Source organism: Dermacentor andersoni, chromosome 7, assembly GCF_023375885.2.
Source record: "Dermacentor andersoni chromosome 7, qqDerAnde1_hic_scaffold, whole genome shotgun sequence".
Classification (NCBI taxonomy): domain Eukaryota; kingdom Metazoa; phylum Arthropoda; class Arachnida; order Ixodida; family Ixodidae; genus Dermacentor; species Dermacentor andersoni.
In genome coordinates this window covers 99169527-99182901 of record NC_092820.1, presented here as the reverse complement: position 1 = coordinate 99182901, position 13375 = coordinate 99169527, and the positions used below count along the sequence as shown (strand labels likewise).

General features: G+C 45.5%; 1 protein-coding gene across 2 annotated transcripts in view; it reads right to left on the bottom strand.

The window, feature by feature from the left end:
* Positions 1 to 12972, bottom strand: part of LOC126534059 (uncharacterized) — a 44415-nt gene extending 31443 nt beyond the window's left edge. Inside the window, exons 1-4 of one of the 2 annotated variants that reach the window (XR_011895486.1) lie at positions 12794 to 12953; positions 8088 to 8224; positions 7949 to 8022; positions 6874 to 6960 (exon numbers count right to left, since the gene is read on the bottom strand). Coding sequence is in view for 1 of the 2 variants with exons in the window: in XM_055072626.2 (XP_054928601.1) it covers positions 6874 to 6960; positions 7949 to 8022; positions 8088 to 8224; positions 12794 to 12910 (415 nt within the window). In the remaining variant the exon portion in view is untranslated. Of the gene's footprint in view, positions 1 to 6873; positions 6961 to 7948; positions 8023 to 8087; positions 8225 to 12793 lie in introns of both variants that reach the window. The other variant, XM_055072626.2, reaches the window with a different exon arrangement.
* Between the last annotated feature and the right edge of the window lie 403 nt (positions 12973 to 13375).

Here is a 13375-nt window from a genome sequence, read left to right as displayed (position 1 = left end):
CATTAAAATTTATGCGAAAGATTATCTGCAACTTTGTTCTTGGATGTCAAGGTGGCATACGATAACGTATCTTACGAGGCTATCCTTGATGATCTTGAGATGGTCGGCCTAGGTGGTTGAGTTTTTTCAATGAATTTCTCACTACCTTTTAGGAGATCATTCTTTGTGGGTACCGACGATGGTCAAACCGCACGACACTACACCTACCGAGGTGTTCCTCAAGGCGGTGTGCTAAACCCCACCCTATTCAACATCACACTCATTGGTCTCGTTGAAAATTTGCCCACAGCGATCAAGATATCAATGTACGCAGACGACATGTGTATGTGGACTTCAGGCGTGACAAGTCCTCAGATACGCGCCTGACTTCAAAAACTGCTACTCCTACAGATATGTACCTCCGCACTCAAGGTCTTTAAATCTTGCAGACAAATCTGCACTGATGGTATTCACTCGCAAACCAATGGCGCCCTACACCGTCTCAATAAATGGCCAGATAATTTCTTATGGGAAGACTCACAGATTTCTTGGCATAATCATTGATATAGATCTCTCATGGAGCCCGCACGTGACCTACTTGAAGCAGCATCTCACAGCAATCTCCAAACTTTTCAAGTTTAGGGGTGGAAAGACTTGGGGAATGGCAGTTCATGGAATGATGTAATTATACAGGGTTCTTGTTCTGGCCTTCTTGAGATACAGTTTGCCCGTACTGACGAACACTTACCAGACAAATCTTCGTGCTGTACAGGCTCTACAAGCTAGGGCTCTCAGGGTTTGTCTTGGTTTGCCAAAATGCACATCGATAGTGGTGACTATTGCAATCGCCTGGGACCAACACATACAAACACATTGAGGTGGAAGCATTGGGAATGCACATTAGGCACTTTGCTCGGGCCCGTTCCCATCATCTCGCAACACTACCGTCATTACACTCGCCTTCCATCAGGCTTCACCGCCGCAACTAAGCCATCGATTCCTCCATGGTGTTTCGCTCGATCTGCAGTACACTTCACCGTACCAGAAATCAGTAAAAATCTGAGCTGTCATCACCAGCTCTTAATCAACTAACTCTGCTCCTTTTGCACGAGAGCTATGCCGACCACGTACATATTTGTACTCATGGATCGGCAACTGGCCAGTGTTCCTCTGGAGCCGTGGTTTTCCCCCGACAGCCGCCACCATTAGTTTCAAGACGTGTTGCCCAACGACACCGACTGCTGCGGAAGCCAAGAACAACCTCGAAGATGGTCAATATTTAGTGACTCGAAGGCAGCAGTGCAGTCTTTGCTATCAGCCCCACGGCGCGAACCACACGAACAAATGGTATTCGAGGTTAGAGAACTAATCCATACCTTGGTTTAGAAAGGACACCACGTGACATTTCAGTGGCAAGTCACTGTGGTGTCATAGGGAACGAACACGCCAATAACGCTGCTCGCTTGGCTCTTCTAGGCGACAAAGTGGAACCGATACCATTACCAAAGACAGATGCCGCTAGAAAACTTCGAATGCTAACCCGTGGTATTATGTTCCCCTTGTGGAACGCAGGAAGTTTTCAAAAGAACCCGCTGCACAACCTAGACTCCTCTCTAGGTCTTTGCATTCCAGCTGGCATCTGGCGTCGCGAAGTTACCCTGGTTTGTCGAATATGGCTAGGGGTGGCCTTTACTAAGTCCTTTACATTCCGAATTGGATGGGCCGACGACGACTCGTGTGATGACTGTGGTAGCGAGGAGTCTCTTCAACACCTTCTCCGTGACTCTCCTCGCTACGATTTACAGAGACGATCGCTCGAAATTGCGACAGCACGATTCGACCAAAGAGTGCCGAAATCACAAACCGTCGCAGCGGAGTGCGATGAGGGCACTGTTGCACTTTTTTCAGGGCAACAGAGTTGGACAAGCGGCTGTAGCCTGTAGATGTTTATAGTGCTACAAATGCTGCAGTGCTGTGTGGTGACGGTATACGGTGACAGTATTTGACTGTGATTGTATGTCTATGCTCCTTTCTTTCTTTATCTCTACTTAGGTCTAACTTTATTTCCCCCTCCCCTCTCTCCTCAGCGTTTGGTAGCAAACCGGATCTACCCATCTGGTTAACCTCCCTGCCTTTCCTCTGTCTTCTGTCTACCTCTCGCTAATAATCTAATCGTTCTTGTAATGTGTGCGGGTATTGAAAGTAAATAAATGAAATGGAATTAAATGTATTAAAGAAGAGGACGCCGTTAATAGTAATAGCATAGAACGGAGACACGAATGTGGTTGCTGGTCGCACTGTTACCGGATCCAATGTCCAACCTTGGTACGCTGATTGAGCAAATATGTTTGAAGTATGAAAAGTAAGCCAACTAGACAAAGCAAAACAACCTGGTCTCCATTCAGTGGTATTGTGTATAGCGGGAAACGCATGTTCGTGTTAAGCATATGGGCGCTACGCCTTAATGTTAAGTAAGAGGAAGTCACTATAAAGTGAAGAAAACCGCTGCAATAGTCTCACTCAGTGGTGGACACCTCAACCGTGCTATTCCGGGACAGACCGGGGAGAACAGTAGAGAAATATAAAAAGAAAAATAGTGCAAGTAAGTACGGTGTACGCCCAATTCGGTCACAATAACTGTCAGGCTTGGGAAGAGTTAATGTTCGCACAGCACTGTGGTTTGGTATGGGTTTATGGGTGTCGTGTACATAAACGTGGGCAGAAATGTCGAAGCCCTCCGCGAAGTCGAGTAGATCCTCGAAAGCCCTGCTGCCCTTCTTAGCTCGCCGAATGCTTTCGGAGCTTGGGAGGTTCAGGAAAGATGATTCCCCATTTCTGCACCCTTTGTTTGATTTATAGCGCTATACAGATCTGACTATTACTGCCCCGTGTTTCACAAAAATATTTTTTTCCTCATTATACCATCCTGCGGAATTCCACTAGCAACATACAGGGTCCACTATGAAGGTAATGCGCATTTTCTGGGAAAAATAAATTCATTGACCGGACCTGTTAAAATGGTTAAAATTCCTCAAAATCCCGTCCCCCTACATCAATACACTTGCGGAGACGTGTCTGCCATGCCTACAAGGCACCATCAAAGCCCTCGACGGGAATGTCTCAGTAACGCTGTAACGTGCTTCTGGATGTTTTCCACGGTCTCCCCCTGCTTTCCTTTCAGCGCTTCTCTTCAATTGCAGAAACAAAAGAAGAGTCTTAAGGAGGCAAGTCGGGACTGTACGGGGGTGAGGCCACCGGGCTGTTGCTCCGGGTCAGAAATTCGCTAACCATGAAGGACGTGTGGCTGTGGGCATTGTCATGGTGCAGCTTGACCGTGTACTTGATGTCAGCTATCAGTCACGCGACCCGGGGGTTCAATCTCTTGAGCACCTCCACGTAAAAAGCTGAGTTAACAGTTCCTGCCAGAGGTACAAACTCAAAATGGATTATTCCTCGGGCGGCAAAGAAGACGACAAGCATCGTTTTGAAGGGAGACTTGCTCATTCGCGCTTTCACAGGGCGGGGGATGACGTTGTGCGCCACTCGCTGCTCTACCTTTTCGATTCTGGGTCGTACTCGAGCATCCAGGATTCGTCTCCGGTTATGACAGCGTTAAGAAAGTCCGACTCATTTTGAATCCAATGCAACAAATCTTGACAACGCAAAACTCGATGTCCTTTCTTATGTTCCGTCAACACTTTCGGCACAAGCTTCGGGCAGACGTTGCGCATTTGCAGATTTTCGGAGTAAGTTGGCAACCGGCTGCTTTGGCAGGGCAGAACCCTCGCCACATTTCCCTACTGGTTTTACCGCGCTGCCATGTATAGTCGCGTCATAATAAAATCATGCGCATTACTTTCATATTGTACTCTGTGCACAATACCTAATTTGGCCGCGGGACTCTAAAAATTAGTTCGAGGGCCAAATTTGACCACCAAGCCAACATAGTGGAGCCTTGCTTTAAATCAATGCATCAGCAGTCAGCACCTTTAGTCCGAGGACGGAAGCTGTAGGCGTTTCTGAAGGCATTGAACGCTCAGAAAAACCAGTGCAGGGCTACTGTTTGGGCGCATAAATAACAAAAAGTCACCTGTGCAGTTTGCGAGCATATCAATGCATACTTTGATTTCACTTAACGATCCATATTGTATAATGTTACTACAGAAAAGTACAACTCAAGCACCATTGGATGTCCAAGCAATCTGTACTGTTTAGCCACAGATACAGGTTTAAAGGCACTTTCATTTACCAAAAGCAGTGTTAGTGCCGGTGAGGACGCCTATCATTATTGGCTGTTCCTTTTCCGATGTCTACGCTTCTCTACCTTGCCCACCTCATTGCAGGGTTTGTACCAGCGATGGGGTATGTTTAGGTCAATTTTTATAACAATAGGCTGGTAATTGCGTGTGGGTTCCATCAGAGTAGAAATAATGGCTTTTACAGTTTTGGTCGTCATTGAAATATATAGCCTTTGATCACTAATCTAAGTAGGCAATGCCTTTTGTTCCCGTCGTTGGCTACCTTCAGCAGATCTCAAGCTAAAATCCAGAGTGGGGTTACGGGCACTAAAAAATAGAACGAAACGAGAACATCCGGCCATGCTAGCGAAAACAAAAGGAGATCGTCCGGACAACCAGTCAAAAAGTAAAAAAAAAAATAGAAATACGGGCATTGGCCCCAAAGCTATTGTACAGAACGGCACTACATGCGCTAGTTACTGCGCAAACAAGGTAAAAAATATTGCTTGCGATTTCTTCCTAATCTTCGTTCACAATATCGCTGCAACTGTAACTTTTATTACGCTGAAATTAATTCGCCATTTCCAATAGCGACGTTCAAATGGCAAAAAACGGGGCACCGTACACTTGACTGCCATCTTTTGGCAACGACACAGCGTTTCCTGTGCTCTTTTCAACGCCAGTAGTCCCTGAGTTTCGTGGAGTGGGTTTTACGCCGTCTCAAGAGGTGGCGCCACGCTGCCTCACGAAGCCGGTAGGTACCGGTGCGCCGCGGATGCTAGTTTCGCCGAGACAAGACATGCAACGAGGCCAAATTGAAAGCAGGTCCATTTCGCCTCAGTAATCTTTCAGGTCTGCGTCGCATCGTGAGTGCATACGATTCTGCATGGTTCATTTCAATAAGGTCACCGTCACAAATGCTTAGGCTGGGCAATGCAGCTAAAGGGAGAGGGAGGAAGCGTTTTCCGAAACCGATCGCCTAGCGAGTTTTACGCCAGAGGAGCAGACGGCTCGACTCTTCCAATAAGGGCACAATTATGCTGTCGTTCACGAAGGTGACAACACTGCCCCGGACTCTGGCACAAGGCAAGGAGAAAAAAAATTACCGACGATTACGTTACTTCCTAATGCGAAATTTGAGCGCTGCAAATAAGCTGTTTCACCTTTTCGATAGATTGAGGCAAAGAAATCGAGCAACACATGTATGCGCTATCACAGAATTTTTTTATTTTTCACACGTATTCCTTTAACAAAGACTCCACTAACAGTTCTTGACAGTCATGAAGGAAGCTTTGTGGTCGGAGAAATAGACTGATATATGTTCGACTTGGTACACCAATGCTTGATTCTCAAAGACGAGATCTATACAAGTGCCTCGCGAGGTTGTCACAGCCGTGGGACGCGTTACGAGCGAGAGGAACGGGATGTTCCCCCGCATAAGTGTTAGGAAATTGCTGTTTGTCTTTATGTCAACATTAAAGTCCCCCACTACTAACATCGGTGTGGATCGATGGACGGTTAATGCGAGTTGCAGGAAGTGCACGACGTCCCACCGATCTGGCTCTCTGATTGCCACCGCACAGGGGTTGCATTGGAGGAGGAGCGAAGAAAGGAATTAAGTTCGAGCCGGCGCTTTGACAACCGGAGACTCGCAGGAAGAGGGGGGAGGGGGGCGGCGTGTACACCCAGCGGCAAACGATGGGGGCAGAAGCGCGCGCAGCAAGCGGACAACACGATAAAGGGAGGAGGGAAGAGATAGCAGCGACTGACTGATGACGCCGATAGTGAGTCAACCCCAGCTGCGGAGTTGGTTTCAGGGACAACGCCGCCGATGCCGACACAAACAATATGATACCCTCGCTTCCGCAGCGCTAAGAACCAGGTCTAGCCGTGGGAAGGTGGTCACGTATTCGTCGACGTGCTGGGGCCTACGTGAAATAACCGGTGCGTCGGCAACTGAAGAGCACCCTATCCGCCACACAAGAACAGGGGGGGGGGTCCCTTTCCTCCTCTTTCTGCATGGCGGCGACGGTGTTCTATGCAGTCACGTTATCTTGACTCTCTAGCGGCGTCAGCGGCATCCAGCGGTATCAGTCGGTCGCTGCTAGCGCTGGGGGGATGAAAGGGGGGCGGAGCTGGTTACGAGGCCGACGACAACGCCGACGACGACGCGAAACCCAGGAACGGATGCCAAAGAGCTGCGCTCTAAAAAGAGCGACAGACGCTCAGCACGCGGCACTGTTGGAAGAAGAAAAGCGGTTAAAGGCGGCGGAACTACAGGGCAGCAAAAGGCGCGTTATGTACGCATCAGTTTCCTGTAACTGTTCATATGGACCAGAGCTAACCATGTTATGCTTAAATCTGCTCTCGGTTATGCAAGAGCGAGCATTTTTCTCCAAGGCGCCTGTTTTGTTGATGCCAAGCTATTCACTGCTCCCCTGTAATGACTGTGTTCGTGCCATCGCGCGTGTTATTCGCGTTTTAAATTCGGTTTCACTACACTCTTTTACAAAAACAACCTTTGAAATTCGATTTTTGAGCACACAGAAGATGCAATAAATCAGATCATTCTTTAAGGTACGAACAACCCTGTAAAGGAAATCATAAAGAAATATAAGATACTTCCTCGGTTTAGAAAAAGATCAGTATTACATACTGCTTAGGGTAGGTGTCACCCTAATCACTGCGCAGTGATATCTTCCACTGTGATAAAGAATAGTTTCCTTCGCCATAAAGTTGTGACCTAGAAAAAATACAGGAAATAATGGAGTCACTTATACAGCCAACCTAGCACCAGAAAGTCCTTTGCGGTGAATTATCAGAGTAAAAGAACAGTCCATCGTATATGACATATTTGCGCCAATCAGCACGATATCATGTTGAGCGAAAGCTTCCATCAGCAACGTTGTACACTGAACTAATATTTATTGCAAAGGTGTTCTTTTTTATTTTAGAATTATAGAGATTGAAATAATCGCAAAAATTGTTTTTGCATTGCCTTGCCCAGGTACATGCGCTAAGTTTTATGCCTTCTACCAGTGTACCACCTATTCAAAAACACAAATTCACATTGCCCTTCATTAAACACGTTCAACAACCTGCTACAAGCAATCTTGTTGAATGGAAAGAAAAAAAAATCACGAGCCATTCCACTCTGCGGAAGTAGATGACCAGCGAAGCTGTTTTGCACTAGGCACAAATGTGGCACAGCATTTTGAACAAAGGTACACACGCATTTATGGTTTTGATCAGTGGTCATCGTGACGAAAGGTAAGCACAGATCTGAAGAAAATGAGCGACAGCGCTGGACAATGGGAAGACACTGAGACAAACTAAGCCCTTCGTTAGTTTCACTCATGTCCCGTTGTCCGCCGCTGTTACTCCTTTTCTTCAGACATGTACCAACCAGCCCAAGTTAGCAGTTAGTACGCGCACATATTTATTTATATGCATTTACATATACATTTATGCATGCGTCACGCGCCTTTTCTGGGCGCATTAAGGAAAGAAAACACGACGTCAATTTTAAGTTTGTACAAAATCATATTCGTGTACTGACATACACGTACGGAATGCTTTCAAGAGTGATATAAGTAGGAGGCAACGCAAGACTTCCGTCTTTCTTCATAAATTGCAGCCTGGGACTCTCCAACTTGCTATACCTAAGCTACGCGACATTGGACTGTATTCATAAGTAGAGTTAAAAACCATATGAGCTTCTTTTATGATACCTGGCTCGCGTAGTTGCATCACGTTTTGTTGTTTTTTCAGAAAGATTCCCTCGTAGTTCTCAGCAATCGGACGCCTGAAGTAAAAAGAATATGGTAAGTTCTATTACAGAGATTTTAATAACAATATAGAATATCTTACAATTCGCTGCTAATGTGAAATTTTCGAGTGAATAAAATGGATCCTTCGGCCAGACTCTTCATCACGTCCACTTTACATGAAATGTCCTCCTTTGCGGTTGTATTCCAAGTCCATATAGGTTCCCTTGTACCTACAAACTGCAAGAATCAAAGAAAGCGCAATACCCAAACCACCTGTTTTTCAATGTCGGTTTGGAACTGCCGAAATCCAAGGGGATGTCTTCACCACGACATGTGTCATGAAAGCCAACTCTACCGAAGCTTGTCCATAAATTGCAGGCTATGCAGCAGCTTTATTGGTACAGCATGTTGATCACTTAAGGGAAACCGACAGCAGCTTAAATCAAGGTTTGGTAATGTGCGCCCCCCTATAAACTACAGATATGTAAATGTCGAGTGCCAGTGTACTGCGTAAAGTGTACCAGCTCTAACTGCACAGAAGAGGGAATATTGTGTAAGAGTCCTCCTAGTGGACTGTCCGATTCGGCAACTGGTGATTGGCTGGAGCTGCGCAAGGGAGGAGGAGACGGGCTGGTGCAACACTGGCTGTGGGCGCCTTCCTCCTCACTCGTACTGCTAGAACCAATCAGCGGTGGCAGCAATAGACAATGCCGCTGTGGCGCCCACCGACGCCGCAACGCGGGAACGCTATGGTCGGCGCTCTCAGCCGGAGCCTTGTTGCCGGCTGCGAAAGAAAAGAAAACTAAAGATGGGCAACGTGTGCTTGCAGTAGGAGCACGACGCGCGCAGTGTCGTTCTAGAAGCCTACTACGCTAGTACTCTTGGTCGGGCACTTTGCGGCAACTCCTCATTTCCGGACACAAGAACGCGCTTTTCACGAAGAGACACGCTGCAATGGCTAACTGGCCGGAGCCTCTGTTTAGCCCACCACTACCACTGTTCCGGTCACGCTACGTCGGCACACTATTCGTTAATTTTGAGGGGGCCCTGAAGATGAGCAACATCACGATCCTGGAGTATCGAGGCAGCCCGCGAACATCAGGGTGTCTTGTGACATACTGCTTGATATTATGCTGGAAGGCTGGCCTGCATAAACAGAGAATTTAAGCCCGAAAAACTGTTTGGAACAAGTGTGGCAGTTCTAAGTTAGTTAGGTGAAGACGACTTTCTTTTACGATGACAGCTCATCAAGGACACTAGCTCAGGCGTATCGTCTTATCGTAGCCGAGATTAACTTTTATCGGGAATACACCAACCACATTGAGGGGGACCTCAAGCGGGTTTTGCACGTTCGAGCTCTGGTTGAAGTAGTAGTATTCAGCAATATGCTATCTCTGCTAAAGCATCAGGGCAGCTACTGCCACACAGTTCCAGCTGACAAAATGTCTATCCTAAACAGCATCACAAAAGCATCAGAAGTGCCTACTCACAAGCGTAGATTCACTTATATAATTATAGATGCAGCCTTATAAAAGGAAACAGTTTGTTACGCAAAGGAAAAAGAAAATAGACAGGGAGAGGCACGTGTTCGCTGAAGGATATATAAGGACTTTCTTCATGCCTACTCGTTTTCTCCTATCCAGTTATCGCTGACCGACGTTCACTTGACTGCCGTGTTGGCGAGTTGAAATTGCGATGCACGGAATTTTACCCGCCTCTATATTGCTCACCGCAAGCGAAAATATCTTGTAGAACGTCTACAGACAATAACTTCATACAACCAGCTACCTATAATTACCAACGGTGAACCAGCTGGTTTTGCACAGAACTGTAATTCTATTGGCATGAGTTTTTTTTTTTCAATTTTCGTAAGGGAATACTACTAAAACCATTAATTATTGAGGGAGCGTACGGACGTGGCGTAACAAGAAATAGCAAAAATGGTCCTTTTAATCTGCCCTTCCACCTGCACGCTAGCGACGTTATGTTTCTTGTTTAGAAATATGAACCAGCTTGAATATACCTATCCGTAGCTTTCCTGTTGTGAACAATGACCATTTATCACAAATCCCAGTGTCCTGATAATTAGGTTGTTTGATATTATTACTAGAATATTCGCTTCTTTACTTACTTTTCTCTTTCGGCTATTTCTTTCCCACTCATCTTTAGACGATAGATTATGGACAATTCTCCTTAGAATATCTCACACAGACTCACCATCTCCTTATTAATGAATACACGGAGTAGCTCTAGAACTACGCAAATTTTCACTTGATCTAGCAACCCTAATTATACAAACGAAGGGATATTTACCTAAGCATTGCTCAACTTGTCGTCGCTTCATCGCCACGTTGCACTGGTCAGTTACTCTTACTACTTTCTGCGCCTACAAGCGGGTCCATCGTTAGTAGCGGTAACTTTATGAGACTTGAAGTTATCTTTCGCGTCGCATGGCTGAGACCGCAGGAACCCCTCGACATATGGGCGCTTCGACAACAAAGCACAAAAAAGAGAATGTGACGGCTGCAGAGTTTTATACCAGGAGGCCAAGTCGAACTGATTCGGGGTGATTAGGTAGGCCGTACGAACATGAGGCTTCAAAAATGGACTCTGGTGCCCTATTTCGTGGTGTCCTAAATCTACGAAGACTTGAAGTTGGGCAATAGATTTTCTGCTGTAACTGTCTAATCGCTCGGCGTAATTGCTAATTTCAGTTAAGCTTTTCGTCAGCGCCAAAATCTGCAAGTTAGCGTTCGGCGACGAATGCCCCCCGCAACTGAGTGGCGCGACAGAACGTGCCCCTCGCATGGGCGCTGAAAGTCCCCATCACTACCGACCACCACAATAATTAGCTCATAAGAAATAAAGGCCATTTACTTTTAAATCTTATTAGTAATTGCGGTTGAATTGTGTTTATGCCTTAACGTGCTATAAGAGTGTATGTAGGCTGTCATACCGAAGTAGAAAAGCTTCTTCATGCCCTTCTGTTTCATGCGGCAGGAAAAGAGTGGAACTTGTACCTTGATAAGCTATTATAAGTTGTGACGTGTCAATGGAATATAAAAAAAAAAAAAACATGAACTACTATAGTGATTTACAATGATTTCACCGTCTTCGATGTATCGCGACCATTATGTGCAAGTTGTGGTATAAGTGTTTTTTCACCATCTCTGCCGTGGGCGCTGTTTTATTTATTCAAGTGGTGACGCGTGCATTCGTTTCCATAGCTTGGCGCCGCTGCCTCCCTATTCAGCAGCAGATCACGTGGACGACGTGGACGACGTGACGCAGCTAGCTGCTGTTTCAACAGCCGTCGTCAGGAATGTGGGGGTAAAGGACAAGAAATATTTGGCCAAAACATCTGAGGACATGCGATTGTCGTATATTCTTTGTTTCCGAGCTTCTTAAGCCTTGTATAAATGCTGCAAGCTCTGTTGTATGTGGGGCATACTATGGTGAAGGACTAAAAATTTTCCCCCGATGCACAGTGGTACATGCATTCAATCGCTATAATAAATCAAGAACAATTCCATGGGATAATTTCTTTTTCATTTCAAGTCGTTGTTAAGATATATTTTCTTCTTTTTGGCGTAGTAATGCTTTTTCCGCCGACGTCTTTATATTACTGATTTTCTACATAATCATTCATGAAGGCGCCAATTACGCTAGATTTGTTCATGGTGTGTTCGGAGCTATAGCAGAGAATTCAACTCTGGGGTCTTACGTGCCAAAACGAAGGTTCAGTTATGAGCCGCGCCGTAGTGGAGGACTGAGGATTAATTCTGACAACCAGGGAATCTTTAACGTGCCCTCAGTGCACATGATGCGGGCGTGTTTTCATTTCGTCCCCATAGAAATGCGGCCGCCGCGGTCGGGATTTGACCCCGGGACCGTTTGTTTGGCAGCGCAACACTATACCAGCTAAACCACCGTTACGGGTAAGAGGTAGAGCATCCATATTTTGAAATTTCGCACTTGGTTACACATAAAACCTATCATTCTTCCCTTGGTTTTGTTGGGGTTGGAGAAGAAACAGTGAGCTTCAAACATTCCTGCGTAATGTATGTAAGCGCCTCACTAAGCGGAAAGTCGTCAGTAAATTCAGTAATTTCTTATGCGCAACTTCCTGGCTATTCTCAGTGAGTTTCAGCGCTACACGTCAGAGGATACAAAAAAAAAATATTTTTTGCGAGCACGAGCGAGTGTCAGCTCAAATTCTAGTGCAGTCTAGACGCCATGTTTCCTAGAACGTTGTCTTTGCTGAAAATAATCTGCGAGTATTCCGCCACAGCAAAGCCTTGGTGTTAATAAGATAATTTTATGACGTTTTGCCCTTCCGTTTTGGCGGGTTGATGCAAGGTTCGAGAAAACACAACAAAATAAAATCAAATAAAGCAGAGTTAGCAATACGGTATTGTAAGAAGTCGTACATAATAAGTAATGCTCCCCTGGCGACAAACAAAAATCTGAGCTGAGCTGTTTTCTTGCTCATATATGCATGCAATAATATATATATATATATATATATATATATATATATATATATATATATATATATATATACGCGGCTGCCACGACCGCGAGTCGAAGTGCTGTGGGGGCGTCACTGCATGCCTTGAAGCATGAATAGGCAAGGCCAGGCGGAAGCTCCTTCCCATTCATATATGGCGAGTAAACCAGCAGGCGAAAACAGTGCAACACGGACTAAACGCCTTTGGGCAAGCACGATTTACTGATGAGATATGACTGCCGCTATAGTTCGCTACCAAACTAACGCAGATGACAATATTAACATGTGAAGCTTACCTTTCTCATATCCAGTTTTTTGCAGAGGTTTGGTGCGCATTTGAAAACATCATTCAACGTCACGAATGGCACTGATGCGAGAAGCACAACGGTTGTAAAAAGTGCCTTTCCTACCATGCTTCTGCGGCATCGATTACGAAAAACTTATATAGAATCTCGAAAGTTAGCAGCTGCTTGCTAGAGACCAAAGCTTTTTACATATTACGAATGAGCTGCAGCGTCCTTTAGGTATTGTGCATAGAATTTCGCAGGTGTGCAACGCGACATTATAGTTTACTTGCCACAGGCGTTAAAACTTTGTCATATTTTATTCTTTATGGCTACGGCTTTATGTCGCTCTGTTTTTAGTTTTAAGAGGAATGATATATACGAAGCTTTGGTGTGCGTGTGCCCCGTATCCACATGGACTATGGACGAATTACGTTTATTATATAGCGTCGTGTAGTTACACTCTACGATAGACGAAAATAGAAATAAAGCGCAGGCAGTTTCAGCCGTATTTCTTTGATCACTAACATTGCTTTGCCAGCTCCGCACATATCTAGATTAGCTGAGCTATGTGTAGAATATCCTGATTATTTT